Source organism: Pan paniscus, chromosome 8 (assembly GCF_029289425.2).
Source record: "Pan paniscus chromosome 8, NHGRI_mPanPan1-v2.0_pri, whole genome shotgun sequence".
Taxonomy (NCBI): domain Eukaryota; kingdom Metazoa; phylum Chordata; class Mammalia; order Primates; family Hominidae; genus Pan; species Pan paniscus.
The window spans coordinates 55,484,889-55,506,707 of NC_073257.2; the positions used below are offsets into that span (position 1 = coordinate 55,484,889).

Genomic DNA, 21,819 nt, shown 5'->3' on the forward strand with positions numbered 1-21,819 from the left:
GGCGGGGGAGGAGCTGAGGACGAACAAGGACTGGGCTGGGTCCAGCTGGTGGGCGTAGGGCTGGCCAGTGCCTTGGCCTTGAACCTGCAGCGTCCTGGGTCTCTTTGGCCCAGCCAATCGTGAGGACTGTGGCCCAGGATGCTGCCGAACAGTGAGGGTGCCCATTGTGGACTGGAATCCAGCTAGCTATTCCTCATTCGAGACCCCATAGAACCCCACAAACATGATTGGGGTTGACATGGATTTTGAATATTAAAGTTACATGAGATTTCTGAAGTTGAGTGTCATGGAGCAAATTTCAAACGTGGTGTGTGTGTGTGTGTTTGTGTCACACTTAAGAGACAAATTACAAGACAGGACACCGAGTCCTTCACCCGCCTGCAGTCCAGCCTTGCAAGCCGTGGGGGCATGGCCTTCCACTGGGGGCGTGGCCTCCTGGCGCGGGCGTGGCAGGGCAGCACAGCCTGGCTGAGGAAAGCACAAATCCTGCTCTGCAACTGCTGGCTCCGTGGCCTTGGGAAGTCAGCACCAACTCCCCAGGGTTTTTGAGGAGGTGGTGTGACTTAGTGACTGCGAATGCAAGGCATGCCTTGCCTTCCACTGAACATGCGCAGTGTTGGCACTGTTTTACTGTTTTCTTCATTGCTTGCACTTTTGACTTTCACTTTCTGCTGTACCCATTCCCAGGCCCAGGATTGGGTTCCTCCCCACCCCTTTCGTTACTCCCTGAGGAACCAGCTCTGAACTGTGGATCCCTGGAGTCCCACACGGAGCCCCTCCTCAAGTGTACCATGATGGCCCCACCTCAGGACCCACACACACAGGTAGCTGAGAAACAGGGCAACATGCAGAGGGAAAACCAGGCACCACGTTCCAGGATTCAAAGGCAAATTTGACCCAAGCAGTTCTTCATCCAGCAAGGCATTAGGCTGAAACCCCTGTCTGCTTCTCCGCAGCTAATCTTTCCAGGCTTCCCTGCTGATTTCAGGATCCAAACCTCCTCTCTTAAGGGCTCTCACCACTCCCCCAGGGACAGTGCCCTCTGCCACACCAGGTCCCCTCTCCTGGCCTTCCTTCCTGACATGGCCTTTCCCCTCTCCCAGGCAGCCCCTCATGCTCACCTGATGTGATTCACTGAATCACCCCAGGGCCTCACACACTGCCCACTCCATAAACAGGTGAACTGAAGTGGGTTTATTACTTACAGATTGGCTGTGAGGGAAAATAGAAGCCTAGGTTTCAGGACAAGCCAGTCCTCCAAGCCTCAGGAAAGCTGTCCAGAGTGGATGGACTCTCATCTGTTTGCTCCACTTGTACCACAACTAAGAGACCCGGCAGAGTAGCTGGCGCTGGGTGTTATACTCAAAGGTAGTGGGAATTGCTGGGCTAAAGCATTGGAGAACACTCTGTTTCTAGAGGGAACAAGAACAGAGCCTGGGCTGTTTTGGTCAGTTCCTCCTTATCTCAGGATGTTGCATTTTCAGCACATTCTATAGTTATTCTCGAGAACTATAAGCAAAAAAGTGGGGGCCGAGCATGGTGGCTCACGCCTGTAATCCCAGCATTTTGGGAGGCCGAGGCAGGTGGATCACATGAAGTCAGGAGTTTGAGGCCAACCTGGCCAACATGGCTAAACCCCATCTCTACTACAAATACAAAAAAATTAACCAGACGTGGTGGCAGGTGCCTGTAATCCCAGCTACTGTGGAGGCTGAGGAAGGAGAATTGCTAGAACCCTGGGGGCGGAGGTTGCAGTGAGCCGAGATCACACCACTGCACTCCAGCCTGGGCAACAGAGTGAGATTCCGTTCAAAATGAAAAAAAAGAAAAAAAGGTGAGGAGAACTGCATTGGTCCAAGCCACCCAAAGAACTGTCCTGCAAGCAGCATTAAGCTGGTTTCTGTTACATCCAAGGAGTGGCTCTTATCGGCTCTTGGTCATGGTTTGTGTCATGCAGCAGGATTTGGTGAGCCACTGTTACAGGCAAAAGCCATGTCTCCAGGATGAACCACATGGGTACCATGTTCATAGCAGCCAGGACACTGGAAACCAGGAATTTGTAGACCTCTTATTGATGGCAGTGGTGGCCTGTCTGAAGTGGCTGCTGCCATCACACTGGCTGTGGCAAGGAGGTGCAGCCAGGGCTGCACATTCTGTGGAACCAGCAGCAGCTGGAGACAAATGAGAGCCCCACTCATTCAGAGTTGGTGGGGTGGGAGCTCCCTGGATGCAGCCGCAGCCACCCAACTCTTGGCTATGGACCCAGGCCTCCTGCTCCATGGAGCAAGAAGGAGCCACACCCACTCTGGGCACAGCTGTAGCTGCCCAAGTTGTGGCTGCAGACCCAGGCATCCTTGCACCCTTGGGGGCCAGGGAAGGCCCCCCCTCGCGGGCTTGAAAATGCCTGCTCCCACTGCCTGGCTTCTCCTTGCTGTTGGCACCCCCTCCAATCTCAGAGCAAAGTCCAGCTAAGCCTGGGTGCTGTCACAGCCTAGCTGGGTGTGCACCTGCTTGGGGCAGTACTGACACATCAGCCCGCTGCCACCTCAGCACCCTCCAGACTTTGGGCACTGATGAGCATAGGAGGGAAGCTGATGGGGGCCTGAGGGCAGCTTGGCGCTGACCTGCAGGCACCCCTTGGCACCTACAGCCTTGGCACCATGAGAAGCAGCAGGAGGCAGACAGGTTATAGGGTTGGGGGGGGGCAGGTCCCTGGTGAGGCCCCACCTTCAGGTCAGGGGTGTCCTGAAGGCTGGTGGCCAGGACAGCAGTCCCATGGACCATAGTGGGAAATTGTGATGTCTTTTCCAGCCCACCTGTGGTTGTCCATGGACCAATCAGGGTGGCATTTCCTCTCCTCTGAGGCCCATAAAAGCCCCAGGCTCAGCCAGAGCTGAGTAGACATCAGGACAACTAGCTACAGAGAGGAGCCACCCACTTCAGGGCCTCCTGTCTGCTGAACACTCAACATGATGACCAGCTGCAGGGAGGAGCTACCCATTCCGGGGCTTCCTCTGAGCTATTCTGTCACTCAATAAAGCACCTCTTCACCTTGCTCATTCTTCACTTGTCTGTGTACCTCATTCTTCCTGGATGCGGGACAGGAACTCAGGACTTGCTGAATAGCAGGGCTGAAAGAGTTATAACACAAACAGTGCCGATACATGTCCCTTGCTCCCCATGTTGCAGATGAAGAGAAGGAGAGAAGAGCTGCAGCCCTTCAGGGAGCCCAGACCTGGGAGCTCCCCAGGCCAGGGCTTTGACTCCCTCTTTGGGGCCTTGTGGTTCCTGGAGTCTTCAAGCTTCTGGGCACCACTGTGTTCCCTGGTGGCAGCTGTGGAAGCTGCTTGCAGTGTCCCTAGTTCAGCCACAGCTTCACAGAGAGCTGGTGCCCATGCTGGCACTTGGAACTGCCCATCCCACTGCAGCAGCTGGCATGCCTGACTGTGCAGTGACCAGACCCCATGCTCACTTGCTCACACACCCCTCACTACTCCATGCCTGGCTTACCCTTGGCAGGCCTGGGATCCAGGCTGGTGGTGTGAGCTGAGTGCAGCCTGCCAGGCCAAGTGAGTGGAATGAGCTGAGTGAGTGGAACAAGCCCATTGGTCCTGAACAAATATTGGGCAATGGCTCCACCCTCCACAGAGGTTTCTGTCCAGAAAAGTGACACCTCAAGGATCCTGAAACATTATTGGTTCTCAGTGAGGGGTCCCAGGACCAGGAGCAACAGCCTCACTGGGGAACTTGTTGAAATACAAATTCCCAGCACCAAGCCAAGCACTCTGAATCAGAAACCTGAGTGGAGCTGGCAATCTATGTTTTAACGAGCCTTCCAGAATCGATGCATACCAGCGTTTGAGACCTAAAGGGGTGCCTAGACACCCTGGGCAGCTTTCCTGAGCCTTGGGAGTGCCATCCACTGATTGACTGGGGCCATCAGCCCCTCTACTCTCACCTCCTCATATCCACCTCCAGCCTGTTTCTGAAACTGTTTCCAAGAGGCTTGTCCTGAGTTTACAGCAAGGCTTGTCCTTCTGTCTTCTCCCATCCCTGGAACTGCTCCTCGTCAGTTCTTTTCCTGCTGTGGAAGCCCTGGGATATGGAGACACTCCTGTCCTTCATGCAGAGCATCTAGATGCCGCTGCAGGGGGAGACCACACAGACTGCTGCACTCTGTTCTGCGTGCCCCTGACCGACTGCAGCTTCATCATCATAAGCTCAGGACAAGGTGGTCACACTGACCAGACCTGGCCCAGCACTCATCCTAGTGAGCCACTTCCCACCCTGGTGGCTTCTCTGCTGGGCGAATGGCCTGCAAGTGACCTGACTGCATCCATTTCCCAGTGGCTGCCCCCCGAGCCTGGAAAACAGGGAATGTGGAGGAAGCTGCCCATCCCACCCACAGGCCCTCTGGCTTGGACAGCAGCTCCTTTCTCCACAGGAGCCTCCTGAAGACTTCAAAAGCAGACTCTGGAAAAGCATATGTAATCTTGGCCTTAGTGGGGTTTCCTGGGTCCAAAAATATGTGAAATTGGATCTGATATGGTTTGGCTGTGTCCCCACCCAAATCTCATCTTGAATTGTAGCTCCCATAATTCCCATGTATTGTAGGAGGGACCTGATGGGAGATAATTAAATCATGGGGGTGGTTCCCCCCATACAGTTCTTACAGTAGTGAATAAGTTTCACAAGTTCTGATGGTTTTATAAGGGGAAACCTCTTTTGCTTGGCTTTCATTCTTTCTTCCCTGCCATCATGTAAGATGTGACTTGCTCCTCCTTGCCTTCTGCCATGATTGTGAGGCTTCCGCAGCCATGTGGAACTGTGAGTCAATTAAGCCTCTTTCCTTTATAATTACCCAGTCTCAGGTATGTTTTTATTCGCAGTGTGAGAACAGACTAATACTGATGTGAGCGAAAGCAAAAAAAAAATTCATTTTTCTGAACATGCGTCAAATTATCCAAGAAATCTACAAGTTCAGATAAGCTACAAACCCTTTCTTGAAGGAGACCCTTAGCAACCTCTTGAAGTTTCCTGGATGTAAATGGGAGATAACAATCCATAATTATTAAAGGGAAGGAGATGTGGGCAAAGAATGTAAAATGACAACTCACTGACTACAAAATGCATAACTTAAAAACATGAAAACAATTCAACTTCATGAGGAAAGAAGTGCAAACTAAGGAAGGGCTGGGCCATCCTGGGTTAGAGCCAGCAGGTGGTAAATTGCAGAATCTTTTCACTTAAATACAGTCTGTAAGTGACTTCATTTTGACCAAATATATACATATACATTTAGATACACATCCAGAGGCCAGATAAATAGCTTCTCAGCTCTCGGAGATGTTTAGACTCTGAGCCCCCTTTCATCTGTGAAGTTCACTTCCACCCCCTCAGCCTTCAGAGGAAAGCTACCTCTCCCTCCTCTGAATGATTTCACTCTATCTCCCACCTGTCACTCTTAGTGATCCTTCTTCTAGGTCTGTCCCCATCAGAACCTAAGTTTCCAGCATCAGTGCCACTTCCTCCTCAAAGCTGCCTCGCTCCTCAGTGCCTGGTCTGGTTCCGACAACCACTCGTGAAGTTTAACAAAATCCTTGTGTGCACACCTGAAATTTAGCCAGTGGCTGCACTGATGGCAGGTGTTTTGACTTTAACAAAGTCACAACACACTGCATTCCTCTCGGACCTCATTGTCAAATGGGCTACACAAAACTGACCTCACAGGTGGTTGTGAGAAATGGAAGAATGCATGTAGTAGTGGTCACTTGTATCATTATAGTCATTGCCAGGTGCTTTCAAAGTTTCTATTTCCTGCTGCAGAGATATGAGCTGGCCCCTTTACCACTGGATTGCTGTATGGCCTTGGCCCATTCTCCCTGCTGTCTTCGCATCAGGCTTTCTATCTGTAATATGGGTGTTTGACTAATGCGCAGTATCCTTTGAAACAGACTCTGATTTCCCTTCATATTCCCTGCTTCACTTTCCAAGAGGAAGAGGGAAGGGGCCCTCTCACCCTGACTCTGGCCTTTAGGATGTCACAAGGTACTCTGGACTGTTTGTAAACCACCCCCAACCTATACATACGCTAAAGCTTAATGAGATGGAATTAGGAGGTGGGGCCTGTGGGAGGTGATTAGGTCATAAGGGTAGAGCCTTCATGAATGGGATTAGTACCCTCATAATGGGCTGAAGAGAAAAGGGCTTCCTCATCTACCATGGGAGGAAAAATCTAGAAGCTGCCATCTATAAGGAAGCAGCCCTCAGGAGATGTGGAATCTGCCAGTGCCTTGATCTTGGACTTCCAGCCTCCAGAAATGTGAGAAATAAATGTCTGTTGTTTATAAGCCACAGAAATTTATGGTATTTTGTTAGAGCAGCCCCAATGGAATAAGAGACAAGGTAGGTGGAGTTTGGGTTCACCTACCTCCAGACACTGCCTTTGGATGAGGGCTCCTGCCCCTCCCACTTGAATCAATCCCTCCTCAAGGAGGGCATTTTACCTGACACCTCCAATCAGCCCCCAAGTGAGGCTCCCTCCCTGCAGAAATCCCTGACCTGGCTCTGATGAACCCTTTCCTTTCAAAACCAAACAGCAGGAGAGCAAGGCCTTTGATGGGTCTCGACAGAGCCCCCCGAGCAGTGTGCCAGTGCCACCGCTGCTATGCAGAGCTCCTACCTATGGCCAAAGGGCCCCACATTCACTCACTAACCAAAGTTCCCTTTTCTAAGATCCCTTCGTCCTTTCTAACTCCCAGAGACCATGGGAACCCCTACACGTTGCCCAGCAATCTCCTTTCTTGATCTCTCACAAACCCCACCTGCTACCAAACTCCCCTTCAGGGACCGTTGCTCGGACCTGGTTTCCATGGGCTACTTCTCCCTGATGCTCTGCCCCCTACAACCTGCTGTCAGAAAACCTTCCATCCTCTGCCTCCATTTCTGCCACGTCTGATTAATACCCTTGCCCTGTCATTCTTTTTCTCAACATGAATGTCCACCCAATGCACGCTTCTCCTAAACATTCTGCCAATTTCTTGTTTCTGCCAGCCTCATTCCCATTCCAAGGATTTCCCTGGTTAGTTACGTGATGCCCTCAGCTCCCACCAGACCTCTCACCCAGACCCTGGTGGAAGCTCAGCCACTGGGAGCTCATTCAGTTGGCTTCTGGCCTTTTTGACACACCAATATCCTTCAGTTTGTAGCAATTCCTTACTTTCTGGCACTACAAGATGCTTCAGGCTCCTCTTACATATTTCCTACCCTAGCCCTAGACTCAGCCATTTCTCCAAGGAGCTTTGGTTCCTTTTATTGGGGAATGGTTTTAGAAACCAAGATCTGGGAGCTCAGTGTGCACACTAATGCTAGGATGTCATTGCTTTTGGGCATACTAGGCAAACAGAGCTAAGACACACACACACATACACACATGCGCACACACACACACACACACACACACAATTTTGACTCTAATCCAGTACCACAGTGTTCATTCTAGCTTGCTCACTGTGACTTCTCTCTCCAACAGTGAGAAATCTGGCTCTCACTATCCATGACTCATTTATTCAACCTTAATATGCAGGTAAAGCCATCTCTGACTTGTTAGTGCATATCCCTTGGAGAAACAAATTTACCAACTACAGTACAATGTTTGTGGACAATTCCTTTTATCCTTAGCCTTTCAGTTTCTAGTCATAATATCACTTTCCAAAGTTACTTAGGCCAGTTTGTTTTTTCTCCACATGCTCCAGTGACATTATGTCATACATTTATAGTTCAGTTAGGTCATTTGTTACAAGCTGCATTCCATCCTGGGATTCTCCAGACATCTTGGTTAATTTTTAAATTTCGCATACATTAAAGATCCCCCTTCATCATGTATGGTTCTATGGGTTTGATCAGGATACAGTCATGTAAGCACTTCCTCAGTATGATACAGAACAGTTCCATCTCCTTAAAATTCTCTCGTGCATCCTCTATGTAGCTAATCTTTCCTTTTCCTCAGCCCCTGGCAACTGCCAATCTGTTTTCCATCCCTACAGTTTTTCATTTTCTGGAATGTAATATAAACAGAACCTTTGGGGATGGCTTTTCACTAGCAAAATGCATTTAAAATCGATCTATGTTATAGTGTGAATCAATAGCTCACTTCCTTTTATTGCCAAATGATTTTCATTGAATGGATACCACAGTGTGTTCATCCATTCATCTGCTTAAAGACATCTTGGTGACTTCACTTTGGGGTAGTTATGAATAAAGCTGCTATACATATTTTTGTATGGACAAAAGTTTCAAATCAGTTGGCTAAATAGCTAGGAGCACAGTTTGCCACATTAAAGCTCAGTAAATTGTTACAAAGTAAACACACTCATCAGCTAGCACAAGCAACAGAACAGCCCTCACCCAGTCATACATTCCCTCCTCCACAAAAGTCACAATTATCTTCACTTCTGTTGCCACACGTTAATTTTGCCTGGGTTCAAGCTTTGAATGGATCATCTGGTATGTTCTTCTTTGTGTCTGGCTTCTTTCGCTAAGTATCCTCTGTGTTGGTGCATGTGGTGGTTATTTTCATTGTTCTATATCCTTCCATTGCAAATATATATTACAGTTTTGTCTTTAGGTTTTTGCTGGTGGATGTCTGGGTTTTTCCCGGTTTGGATAATGCTATGAACATTCCTTTTTTTTTTTTTAGACGGAGTCTTGTTCTGTTGCCAGGCTGTAGTGCAGTGGCGCAAATCTCGGCTCACTGCAACCTCTGCCTCCCAGGTTCAAGCGATCCTCCTGCCTTGGCCTCTCGAGTAGCTGGGACTACAGGTGTGTGCTACCAAGCCCAGCTAATTTTTTGTATTTTTAGTAGAGATGGTGTTTCATCATGTTGGCCAGGATGGTCTCGATCTCTTGACCTCGTGATCTGCCCTCCTTGGCCACCCAAAGTGCTGGGATTACAGGCATGAGCCACCACGCCCAGCCAAACATTCCTATGTGCCTTTCTGTATCTACTTCTGTTGCTGGCTCATAGGTAAGTGCATGCTCAGTAATAATAGACATGCTGAACCATTTCCAAAGCATTTATACCAATTTAGATTACCAATAGTGCCTTATGTTTTAACAGGAGCCCTCTGGCTGCTTCATTGAAAACTGACTGTTTAAGGGCAAAGGTGGGAGCAGGGAGGCCAAGGGAAAGGTTTCGCAGTCATCCATGTGTGACTGCATGGGGCACAGCCCAAAGGGGTAGCGGTGGAAGTAGTGACAAGTGGTTGGATTCTGGTTGTACTTCAAAGGTAGAGTCAACAGGAATTTTCTGATGGATTGGAAATGGAGGATAGAAAAAGTGAATAGACAAAGGTGTGTGGGAGGCATTTTGACTAATCATCTTTATGGACGGAATTGCCATCAACTGAGATTATAAGACTGCTGAGCAGTTGGTTTGAGAGGGAAGATCCTGAGTTCTGTTTGGCATATCACTTTGGAAATGTCTATTAAATATCCAAATGGATATGTCATGGAGGCAGCTGGAGTTCAGGTTAGAGGTCTGAGTCATTGATAAAACTTTGGGAGTTGTTGGCAAATGATAGTGTATTGGTCAGAGTCTAATTAGGAAAGAGAAGCTACACAGTCATTTGAACAGGAAACATGTATATAAAGAAGTGTTAATTGCAACAGGGAAGTGGAGTAACCAGGCACAGACTAGTAAGAAGTATAGGAGGAGCAACCACTAGCCTAGGGCTGAGGTAGAGAGCCCAGGAGAGTCCTCTCCTCTTAGTGCACTGCCCCTACACCTCATCAGAGGAACCCAGCTATGGCCCTCTGCATGTCAGGAGAGTCACTGGTGCTATACCACTGGAACTTACTAGAAATACTTCTTTAGGTGCTGGGGAAAGGAGCGGTGTCTCAGAAGAGTTACTCTATAACAAAACTGCCTGGAGCTGGTGGGGGGAGTGGGACCTGCTGGGCACTGGCCACTGTGTTTCTGGAGAAGTCACCCACCTGCAGGAGCCAGGCCAGGGAGCATAGGAGAACCAGGAACAAAGACTGCTTTCGCCCACAAAGTCTCTCCATTGCTCTCTACTGACAAAACCTAACATAATGTCAGAGGAAAATATTTAAACGGCCCAGTTCCATTTTTGCAGAGCAGGCAATGAAGAATGAGTTTGTAGCAGAGATGCAATAAATTGATAACTGTATTAGTCCGTTCTCTCACTGCTATGAAGAAGTACCTGAGACTAGGCAATTTATAAGAAAAGAGGTTTAATTGGCTCACGATTCTGCAGGCTGTACAGGAAGCATGACAGCTTCTGCGGAGGCCTCAGGAAACTTTCAATCATGGTGGAAGGTGAAGGAGAAGCAGGCATGTCTTACATGGCTGGAGCAGGAAGAAGTGGTGGGGGGAGGTGCTACACACTTTTTAACAACCAGATCTTGTGAGAACTCTATCATGAGAACAGCACTAGACGAATGGTGCTAAACCTTTCATGAAGACTCTGCTCCCACGATCCAATCACCTCCCACCAGGCCCCACCTCCAACATTGGGGATTACAATTCCACACGAAATTTGGGCAGGGACAGACCCAAAACATATCAATAACTGATACAGATGGCATATAAAACTGAGACAGAATTAGATCATCCAGGGAATAAGTATAGACACAGAAGAAAAGAAAACTGAAGCCCGAAACCTATGGCCTCACTCTAATTTAAACAGGTGAGAGCAGGGGAACCAGCAAAAGCAGCTGAGAAAGAGTATCCAGGGCTGCAGGTGGAGTCCTGTGAGACAAGTGAATCAAAGTGAATAGGAGAGGGGCCAGAGTATGTATTGACTGTTCTTTTGTGAAGTTTTGCTGCAAAGGGGAACATAGAAAAGGTGCAGGTCCTGGTATAGGAAATAGGGTCGAGTAATTTCTTTGTTTTGAAGATGAGAGAAATAGCTGCATGTTATGTGACGATGAGAAGAGTCCAGTAGAAAGGGAAATACTGCTGATGTTGCAGAGAGGATAGGCTGGCTGGAGTGACACCCTGGAGCAGTAAGAGATGATGGGATCCAGCAGTCCAGTGCAGGATTCTTTGGGTAGACCTAGCAGTTGTTCATCCACAGTCACAGGGAGGCAATAAGAGGCGGATGGGTGGAGGTGGACGTGGGAGTCTGTGGAAGACTTTTACCACTTCTATTCTCTTAGCAAAGCAGGAGGCAAGGAAGGGAGAGGCAGTGGGAAGGATTGAACAGAGAGGAGGAAGTGCGAAATACTCACTTGGAACAATGGGAGATTGAATAGACCAGGCAAAGAATGATTGAAGTGAGGACGGCTGGCATGGTCCTGTTTTCCTCCAGCCATGTTTAGTTGCATCATCGTGGCATGGAATAGATGGAGAGCTGGGTTTATCCAGGGCTCCCATCTTACCAAGCAGATAGGAGATGACAGGGAGGTGCATGAGTTGAGGAGGTGTGCAAGGGATCAATGAGAATGGTTGGCCATTGAGTTTAAGCTGGCTCACTAGAGAGGGTCATAAAGGAAGGAAGAAACAGTGAACAGGTAGTAAGATCTGGATTGGAGGTGCTGGTAAGGTTGCAGGAGTTTTGTTTCAGGGCAGTATAGGGAGTGACCTGGACAGATAGGAGGATAGATGGACCTGGTCAGAGTGGGATACTGTGGGGGTTGCAGTCCTTGGACCTGACAAGGTCTAAGGTCTGATCATGGAGGGAGGGGGAAGCTGAGGTAGGGCAGAGGACAGGAGTGGGCTTCATGAGACCAAAAGGATATTGGAAGGATTATCTACCTGGATACTGAAATCTTCAAGAAGTAAGAGGTGTAGTGTGAAGAAGTTACAACACTCTAAGCTCTTCAGGGATAAGGGAAGCATGTGCCACGTGGGTAGCCTCCCAAGTCCAGCACCCAGTATCTAGAATATGCAGAGTGAATACCTGGGGGCTGCTGAGGGCAAGAACAAGGTGCCTGTGAGAAGACCTGACGCCTGGGGTTCTCGTGACAGGACTGGGCCTAGTTTTTGGTGTAGAATTGAGCCTTGAATGCACCAGCGGGATCATATTGAAAAGAAACCCTCCAAGACTAAAGGAAGATGCATCCTCTGACAATGTACGCTCTGTAGGCTCCCAAGTAGCTGGGCTGGGGATTAGATGGACTCCAAGGCATTTCCTCAGGTGGCAATGGGCGGATCCCTGGGAAGGTAAAGCTGTGCAGTAAGAAAACGGCAAGATGCTACGTTCACTCAGGTAAAGCCCCTTTCCCGGGTTTAGGGAGGGTGAGGCAGTTTAGGCTGGGTCAGTTTGTCCCTGCCCTCAGGGTTTGTTGGTCCTGGCAAAAGAGGGCCTTATGTTATTTATTTTTCTTAGAGACAGTGTCTTGCTCTGTTGCCCAGGCTGGAGTCCAGTGACTCATCTCAGCTCACTGCAGACTCCGCCTCCTGGGATCAAGCGATCCTCCCACCTCAGCCTCCAGAGTAGCTGGGACCACAAGCACCACAGGCGCCCGGCACGATGCCGGCTAATTTTTTTTTTTTTTTTTTTTTTTTTTAAGAGAGAGAGGTAGGCTCCCTATGTTGCCCAGGCTTGTCTTGAATTCCTGGGCTCAAGCAATCCTCCCTCCTCGGCTTCCCAAAGTGTAGGGATTACAGGCGTGAGCCACTGCGCCCTGCCAAAAGAGGGCTTTAGGGCACCCCAGAACGCGAGATCCCCCTCATCTGTTATCTTTAAAGAGGAGGAAGTGTACTCCAAATCAAGCGATAGTCCATTCGTACTTGGCACGGTGACTGCCGGGAGGCCAGGACCAAATGTGTCTCCTTCCGGCTTTTGCACCACACTAACTAACCGGCGCCAGGCCGCAGAGCCGCCCTGGCCTTCGGCGAGAACTCAGGCGAGCGCGGCGCACGCTGCTCCGGAGTCCCACCGCGGAAGTTGAGGCCGCGGATTCCGAAGGCTGGGTGGAGAGGAATCTGGAAGGACCCGGACCTGGTGGAACGCACTGCGCGGACGGCGCCTGCGTCCGCACTCAGCTGTTCAGCCCTCTTTCTTCAGGCTCTCCCCTGAAAGCCGTCCCCACACCGGTCTCTTTTTTCTGCCTTCTTGTTTCCCTCCGGCGAGTCAGCGCGACTGTGAATTTCCGTTTCCGGCGGTGTCCATGCTGACCTGAGGAGTCGCGGCTGCGAGCAGGTTCGGTGCTGCGGGTTGGAGTAGGCGGCGGTGGGGTCCCTGGTTCTGGGGCCCTGGGAAGATCGCGAGTCGTGAGTGTGGGAACGTCCTCCCCCGGTCCTCCGGGTCATCTTTGCTCCCGAGGAGCGGCATATTTCTCATCTGCCGGAGGTGTCCTGGGGTAGTTGGGTGAGTGACGTGATGAATCCCTGCAGAGAGCCCAGATGGGGAGGGAAGGTGGTTGGGCGACGTCGTTTCCTGGCGACGTGGTCCCGGCAGGAGACTTAGACCTGAGCTGGATCTGTTGACCCCAAATTGTGCTTTTCCCACCAAGAAGAAAGACAGGGAGAGAAACATTATTACAAGTTCCGAACTAAAATATAGCAGAGAAGAAACATAATCTCTGAAATCACACAGCTATTCGGTTTCAAAGCGTTCCTAGCGCCCAGCTCTCCTAACTCCTGGCCAGTGTTCTTGACATTATGGTGATACATAAAGACTTTGTTTCCGCTGGTGTGTGTGTCTGTGGGAAGCCTCTGACTCACCTCCGTGCTCCAGTAGCACCCTGTGCAGCCTTCCAATGTCGCCCTTATTGCATGGCGCGGAAGATAATAGTTTGGATTTCCTCTGCAAGTCAGATAATAGCTGTATCCACTTACTGGCACAGTGCCTAGCACATCGTAGACAGACACAAATATTTATTCAACGGAATGAATACAGTACCTTAATTGAATGAAATGGCATCCTGCTCCGCTTTTTTTTTTTTAATCAAGCTGTCAGATTTTATGCAGCCCGATTTCCTAAAATAACTCACTAATTCAGTGATTGCCAATTTATTAGCCACAGATTCCCAGGTAACTCAGAAATCACTGGAAGGGTCTCTGTAAGTTCATGGGGTCTCCAGGTGTCATCTAGAACCAGTCCTATCTCACACGTACAGCTATTTCTATTTTTCAAATGTATGTAGATAAGTTGTAATTTAGGAGTTTTACAGAGTCAACAGGTACTAAAAGTAATACTGCGATCATATTGGAGGTTCATAAAAACGTTTCACATTTTTTTATTAAAATTTAAGTTTTAGTTTAAGTTAGGAAACCACTTCATCAGTCCAGTTGATACCTGGGTCTGAGCTGTCCAGTATGGTAGCCACATGTGACTATTTAGAGTTAGAATGAAATTAATTAAAAACTCATTTTTTCAGTTTCCCTAAGTATATTGTAAGTAACCACATGTGGCTAATGGCTAAATGGCTGAAAAGTACAGATATAGTATATTTCTATCCTTGCAGAAATAGATACTGCTAATGTTGACACTTAAGATGAATAAAAAGTAACTTAACCATAAAATGTAATCTTAAGAGAGGTAACTCATCTAATTTATAGCATAACAGAGAGAAATGAAATTGGGGATGGTTAAGCAGTTTCTACCCTTGTTCAGTGAACAAATACATCATCTCTTCATAAAGAAATAAATGAAATTTACTGTTTTTCCCTGGGTATTGCCTGGATTGTAAAATGCTTCTCCCATCTCCTTACCCCAACCTTCTTCCTTGTAGGTTAGAGTTACTTGTTATTGGTAAGTAGCCACTATGGAGGCTAAGGACCAGAAGAAACACAGAAAGAAAAACAGTGGACCCAAAGCTGCAAAGAAAAAGAAGCGGCATCTGCAGGATCTCCAGCTAGGAGACGAAGAAGATGCCCGGAAGAGAAATCCCAAAGCTTTTGCAGTTCAGTCTGCTGTGCGGATGGCTCGATCCTTTCACAGGTATGTTAGGCTACGGTCTGGTCATTCTTCCATTGATTCTTTTTAAATAGTAGGAGCCTCTCACAGGTGACATTTGGATTCACGAGTCTAGTCCAGCTCCAAAGGACATGGAGATGCATGGTGTGTGGCTTTCACTAAAACGTGAGAAGCTTTTCCCATAGAAGCTGCCTTGCCTCCAGCATCTGCACACTGGTTAGTGTTTATTGCCCAGGATACAAGAATTTATAGACTTTGTTTGTTCCTAAATTTTAAACTGTTTCTATGGTGATAAGTGTGCTTTTTCCCCCCAGGTATGTTTTACATAGTTCTAATATAAAATACAAAAATTACAATATTTAATACTAACATAGCTTTATTTAGTGAGCCCTTGTGATATGCCTAGCAGTGTACTTTAAACATTATTCAGCTAAATCCTTCCAGCAGCCTTACCAGAGTAGGAATCATTCTTGCCCTCATTTTATGGGTAAGAAAACTGAAATCAAGAAAACAAGTTACCTCCAATCATATAACCAGTAAGTAGGAGAGCTAAATGTAACTCCAGAGCCTCTGCTCTTATCTGTTATGATGTACTGCCTCGCTATTTACCTTTTGGTTTTTTTAAAAAACTATTAGAATCACTCTTAAAACAGTCAGATTTAAGGAGTGTTTAATTTTCAGCTCTCTATAGTATTGAAGTCATCTTGTTACATCTTTATTGAACAGCAATTATTTGGATGGGGCCAGAAGTTAGCAAGTTAATAATTGACAAGTTAATTATATTTATATATTGTCTGTTGTACTCTCTATAAAATGTGCTAAAGTACTCATAGCTATAAGTGTACCAAAAAAGTCTACTTATAAGGTTGATACCTTTTACTCTATTTTGAAAATGAGTTTACTGTTTATTTGTTTATTTTTTAATGAATAGGACTCAGGATTTGAAGACAAAAAAGCATCATATTCCAGTGGTTGATCGAACTCCACTAGAGCCCCCACCAATAGTGGTAGTGGTGATGGGACCTCCAAAAGTTGGAAAGAGCACTTTGATACAATGCCTCATTCGGAACTTTACCCGGCAGAAGTTGACCGAGATCAGAGGCCCTGTGACGATTGTGTCAGGTAGGAGATGCCACCACAGACACAGAGTTGGCGTGGCTGTTGTCATCTGAGGGACATGCATGCGTTTGTTGTTTTCTTGAGTGGAACATGTTAAATATTGTCATATCATGCTACTTCTCTTATACTTAGTATTACTAAGTTGGCTATAGCTTCAGAAAAGGGTAAGTTCCCAGAGATAAGGATGTGATAATGTTCACATTTCCTCCCAGCACTCTGGGAGGTTCCAAGGCAGGAAGATACTCGAACCCAGCACTCGGGCTGGAAAATCAAGCTTTGCTGCTCGATTGCGACACCAGCCACAGTCCTCTTCCTCCGTGTAGAAGGATGTGTGGTCCAGCCTCTTAAGGTGATGCTTTCCTTTTCTTCCTGGTTTCCTCCTCCATTTTTTGTATGAGAAATGATAATGTTCACTATGTCTTATCCTGACTGCTCTATGGCTTTGCCAAACATGTTCCTTGGAAGGGCCTAGCAGGCCTAGTCACCGTGAACACATCATTTAACAGATAGCACGCACCTCCTATGTGCCAGGTGCATATGCTTGCCTTATGAAGCCACATTCTGGTGGAAGTGCGAGTTTTCTCTTTTTCCTGTGAGAATTGTCTGCTTTGGGAGATGGTGACCTTTCCGAGTTTGAGGGAAAATGAAACAAACTTCCAGTGGTAGAATGGGAATATACAATCTGAAATCTCTTGTTATTGCAATACTATAGTTGGATTGAGGCTTTTCTTTATCTTTGGAGCATCCATATTTTCTTTTCCCTTTTTTGAGACAGAGTCTTACTCTATGGTACAGGCTGGAGTGCAGTGGTGTGATTACAGCTCACTGCAGCCTCTACCTCCCAGGTTCAAGCATTCCTCCTACCTTAGCCTCCTGAGTAGTGTATGCCACCACGCCTGGCTAATTTTTCTTTTTTTTTCCTTTTTTTTTTTTTCTGTAGAGATGGGGTTTCCCCATATGGCCCAGGCTGGTCTCAAAACTCCTGGGCTCAAGGGATCCACCTGCCTCGGCCTCCCAAGTTGCTGGGACTACAGGCGAGAGCTACTGTGCCCAGCCCATATTTTCTTGACTGTTTTATTTTTACCTTAATTTAGAAGTAATTATTGTTATGAATATTCTGTTGCATTATGTTTGAGGATGTTTGTAGCTCTAGTGGGAATACAGGAAGTTTTGATAGAGGCAAAGGCATTGGGCCTGCAGCTGAACAGCAGGATCATGGTTATCATGGAGTCTGTGCAGTCAGAATTTTCCCTTTTTGAGCACTTTTATTCATCTGGGTAGACTTTTGATGTTATTTAAATTTAGAACACAGCAAGAAAAACAGAATGGAATTTATTTTATTTTATCAGTTTTTGCCTGTAAAAATGAACTTCTTGTATGCTCCTGTAAATGTATATGATGTTTTACTGGATGCAGTTAAAAAATGAAAATTAAGAGTTGATGTTTAGAGTTTTTTCAGGGTCTTTTTAAAGTAAAATTTTTGTCTTTTCACTTATAGGTAAAAAGCGCAGACTAACCATTATTGAATGTGGGTGTGACATTAACATGATGATTGATCTGGCTAAAGTAGCAGATCTGGTAAGTGAGCAGGGGCAGCCTGGGGTGCTGATGGAGACTTACAGCATTGTGATAGGTTATTTATCCCGTGATGAAGGGAAGAGAGTCTTATAATTATTAAAAGAATCATGGTCATCATCAGTGATACAGTAGATATGATTGAATTGATGATAATTATGGTAATAAATGTTGTTATGTTAATAATAAAAATGGAATGTGCACAATGAAATGTATTCCAAAATCTAAAAGCAAATCACAGGATGGAGAAAACCTTTAATGAACACAACTAATAAGAGCTCATTAATATGTATACATATATACGTACAAATATATCATAGTAAGTACCATTTCTTCTTGGACTCTTCCTGGCACTGTGCTAACTGCTTTCTACAAATTTAGCTTACATAAACCCTTGATACACCCTTGAGGTGAGTAGGTATTATCTGTAGTTTACATAAGATGAAATAGAGCCTGCCAGCAGTTAAGTAACTTGTGTGAAGTTGGGACCCTTGTTCCTGATGGTTCCAGAACCTTCATTCTTAATGATAATGCTGAAGTAAGTACATGAATTGCCCTGAAGAAGTGGTCAGTTTATCAATAAAAAATCTAGACAGTCCTCAGTGTATGGAAAATGTAAATGCTCTTGCATTTATGGAAATGATAATGTTCACTATTCTGATAGTCTATTAACTATCTTTTAAATTAGCAAAAATAAAATACAAATTAGCAAAAAAATAAGCCATATTGATTAGGAAGTGTGGGGTGACAGACACCTTGATTTTTTCATTTTTATTTAGTTTTTTCTAGACAGCTGTTTGGTGACAAAGAGCTACAGATTTTATACTTTGGCCCAGGAAGACTCCTAAAATATAAAGTAAAAAGTAATACAGATTTTAAAGTTGTGCCATTGTAATGTCAGAAAACTAAATAACATTCAAATTTTGAACATGTAATGTTACTATTAGTAAAAATAAGTGTTATTATTAATGTAGTGTAAGCTTACTAAATCTTGTGTACTTGAAATGATTGAAATAGTTCATAGAAGTCATTTGTTTCTCTTTTATTTAAAATGTAGCAAGTTTCTAATTTTAAAGACATACATATTAAGAGATGCCTTTACTTTTTTTATTTTTAATTATTATGGGTACATAATAGTTATACATATTTATGGGGTACATGTGGTATTTTGACAGAAGCATACAATGTGTGATGATCAAATCAGGGTAATTAGGATATCCATCACCTCAAACATTTATCATTTTTTTGTGTTAGGAACATTTCAATTTCATTCTTATAGTTATTCTGAATTATATAATAAATTATAGTCACCCTATTGTGCTGTTGGACACCAGAATTTATTCTAACTGTATTTTTGTACCTGTTAACCTTTCCCTCTTTGTCCCTCCCTCCCTGCTCCCCTTCCCAGCCTCTTAACCATCATTGAGAGAGATGCCCATTATGTAAATCTTTTAAAGATTTTTCAAAAGGAACACACACATTTGGTAAAGTACTCTAACTGTAATGCAGGGTGCACACAATGTGCATTTTCTTTTTCCTTAGTATAACTGCTGGTCTCTCAGATCCCTGCAGAGCAGTATCCTTTTAGATACATATAAACACACATGCCACCCTTTAAAAACAAATGGTAGCTTATTTTACACACTGTTCTATGCTTTGCTTTTTTCATATAATGTATTTTGGAGGTATATAATCAGTAAGTACTGCAGCTCTGTCTCCTTTTTAATATAATATTCCATTCTATGGAGGCACCATAATTTATTTAGCCTAGCTTATGTTGACTGCTCTGCTGTGGGTTGCCAAAGCCTCCTGTGTACAGCAAAGGCACACACAATACGTGGATTTGGGTGTGTACAGGCGTGTGTAGATTAGGGGAATAACACTGGCTTAGATGACAAAGACTGGCAGCTGAGGGACTGTTTGCTCCCTGTTCTTCCTGACCCTACAATCAGCTGCTTGCCCGCTGGCACTCTGTGGCATCAAATGTAGTGTGAGGATATTCCGCCTGTCCTTTGAGCTGGTCCAGTGTTGCTGAAAAGCTGTGCTTGCTGCCTCAGTCCACAGTGGCAGCTGTGCTTTCTCACAAGCCCACCTTCATATATTCTGTGGTTTCGGATTTTGAATGTTTCCTAGTTTAATCAAAGATGGGCATTTCTGTTTCCATTTTTTTTTTGTTATTTTTAGTTATCTATGCAAAGATAAGAACAGAAATGTTTTTAATACTTAAACTAGAAATTTCCAGGAATCAATTCTGAAATTATTTTGCATCTTAAATTTTAAAAATCGGTCTCATCTGCTTATATTTTCTTATAGACTACCATTCATTGTAATCTTACTGTTTTTTTTTTTGACCTAATTCTAAACTGGTAGCTATTTAAAAAAAATTTCTGAGCAATTGAGTTATCCAAATTAACATATAAGATAGAGGTTTCCACTGCATACTTCTCAACAAAAAACAGATTGTGGTTTTTTTTTCTATGAGGCGATTGAAAGAAGAGGTTGGTTTTCTGTACATATTTAATGTATTTCATTGATTATGACTTTCTTCCCATTCTTTGGATGCCAGAGACCTGTTATTTGGCTTAAAAATACCTTACAGAAAACTTGATTTCTTTAAATTAGGATTTCTTAGGTAAGGGCCAGGTTAGACCCAGCCTTTTCTGAGTTACTTCTCATACATTAAAATTCTTATAATGGAAGTTTATATCCTAGTGGACATTGTCTTATGGTTGGCTTTTAGAGCAAGTCAGAGGGTGGTGGTTTCTCTGTCTGGGTGATGCCTGTGTAGTCATTTGATTTAGTCTGGAGTGTGACTTTTCCGTCCAGGGCCAGGTAGTAGATATTTTTGGCTTTGTGGATCATATCTTCTGCAGCTACTTAGCTCTGCAGTTGTAGTGCACAGGCAGCCATAGACAATATGTAAATGAATTAATGTGGCTATGTTCCAATAAAACTTTAGTTACAAACACAGGTGATGGGCTGGATTTTGCCCGTGGCCAGTTGCCAACCCTTAGTGTAGGTGGTCTGTTTTGGTAGTTTCTTTGAGAAATGATGTGTTCTGCTTTTAGGTACTGATGCTTATAGATGCCAGCTTTGGGTTTGAAATGGAAACATTTGAGTTTCTAAACATCTGTCAAGTACATGGCTTTCCTAAAATTATGGGAGTTCTCACCCATCTCGACTCCTTCAAGCATAATAAGCAACTGAAGAAGACAAAGAAGCGATTAAAACACAGGTTCTGGACAGAAGTTTACCCGGTACGAAGAGAAATAATTGTTGGATACTAACAGTATAATCCTTTTAAAATAGACTGAAGAGGCCGGGTGCAGTGGCTAACACCTGTAATCCCAGCACTTTGCAAGGCAGAGGCGGTCGGATCACTTGAGCCTAGAGTTTTGAGCTCAGGGCAACATGATCAAACCCCATCTGTACTAAAAATGCAAAAATTAGTCCGGTGTGGTGGTGTGCGCCTGTAATCCCAGCTACTCAGGAGGCTGAGAAGTGAGAATTGCTTGAACCTAGGAGGCAGAGGGTGCAGTGAGCTGAGATCACGCCACTGCACTCCAACCTGGGTGACACAGTGAGACGCTTGTCTCAAAAAAAAAAATACTAAAGAGACATTACTAAACGTCTCTCTAGGATTCGCCTCCTGAATTCCCTTTGTGTGTGTATTCACAGTCCCTGGCCTCCTGAATTCCTTTGTGTGTGTGTTCACAGTCTATGGACTGCTGAATTCCTTTGTGTATGTGTTCAGCCTCTGGCCTGCTGAATTCTTTTGTGTGTGTGTTCACAGTCTCTGGCCTGCTGAATTCCTTTGTGTGTGTGTTCACAGTCTCTGGCCTGCTGAATTCCCTTTGTGTATGTGTTCAGTCTTTGGCCTGCTGAATTCCTTTGTGTGTGTGTTCAGTTTTCTGGAAGGTTTCCCTCAAAAGAGTGCTTGTTTGGGGCCTCTTGGTGTATCTCATTTGTCTCTCTCTGTACCTGCTGCACCAGGCAGTGTCTGGCTGTTTTGGGGTCAGGACTTAATAGAGTACCTCGGAAGTTTCTCCCAGTTACAGGACCAGGCACTGCCCCTTCCTTTCTATACTGCTCTGGACCATTGGCCACAGAACCGTTTCTGTGCTCAGATGCCTCACCTCCCTCTCCTCACCATACTTAGATGGATGCCCCGGCTCGGCTGCAGAGCAGTCTGCCTCTGTGGGGTTCTAATAAATCCTGAAAGAAGCCAGCAAGGCTC

General features: G+C 45.6%; 1 protein-coding gene across 2 annotated transcripts in view; it reads left to right on the forward strand.

Annotated features, from left to right (window-relative positions):
- The first annotated feature begins 11,819 nt into the window (after nt 1-11,819).
- BMS1 (BMS1 ribosome biogenesis factor) overlaps nt 11,820-21,819 on the forward strand; it is a 49,543-nt gene continuing 39,543 nt past the window's right edge. Inside the window, exons 1-5 of one of the 2 annotated variants that reach the window (XM_034930362.3) lie at nt 11,820-13,337; nt 14,704-14,912; nt 15,820-16,010; nt 17,506-17,585; nt 20,651-20,839. In XM_034930362.3, the coding sequence (XP_034786253.1) occupies nt 14,737-14,912; nt 15,820-16,010; nt 17,506-17,585; nt 20,651-20,839 (636 nt within the window). In that variant the 5' untranslated portion in view covers nt 11,820-13,337; nt 14,704-14,736. The remainder of the gene's footprint in view (nt 13,338-14,703; nt 14,913-15,819; nt 16,011-17,505; nt 17,586-20,650; nt 20,840-21,819) is intronic. The other variant, XM_063607356.1, reaches the window with a different exon arrangement.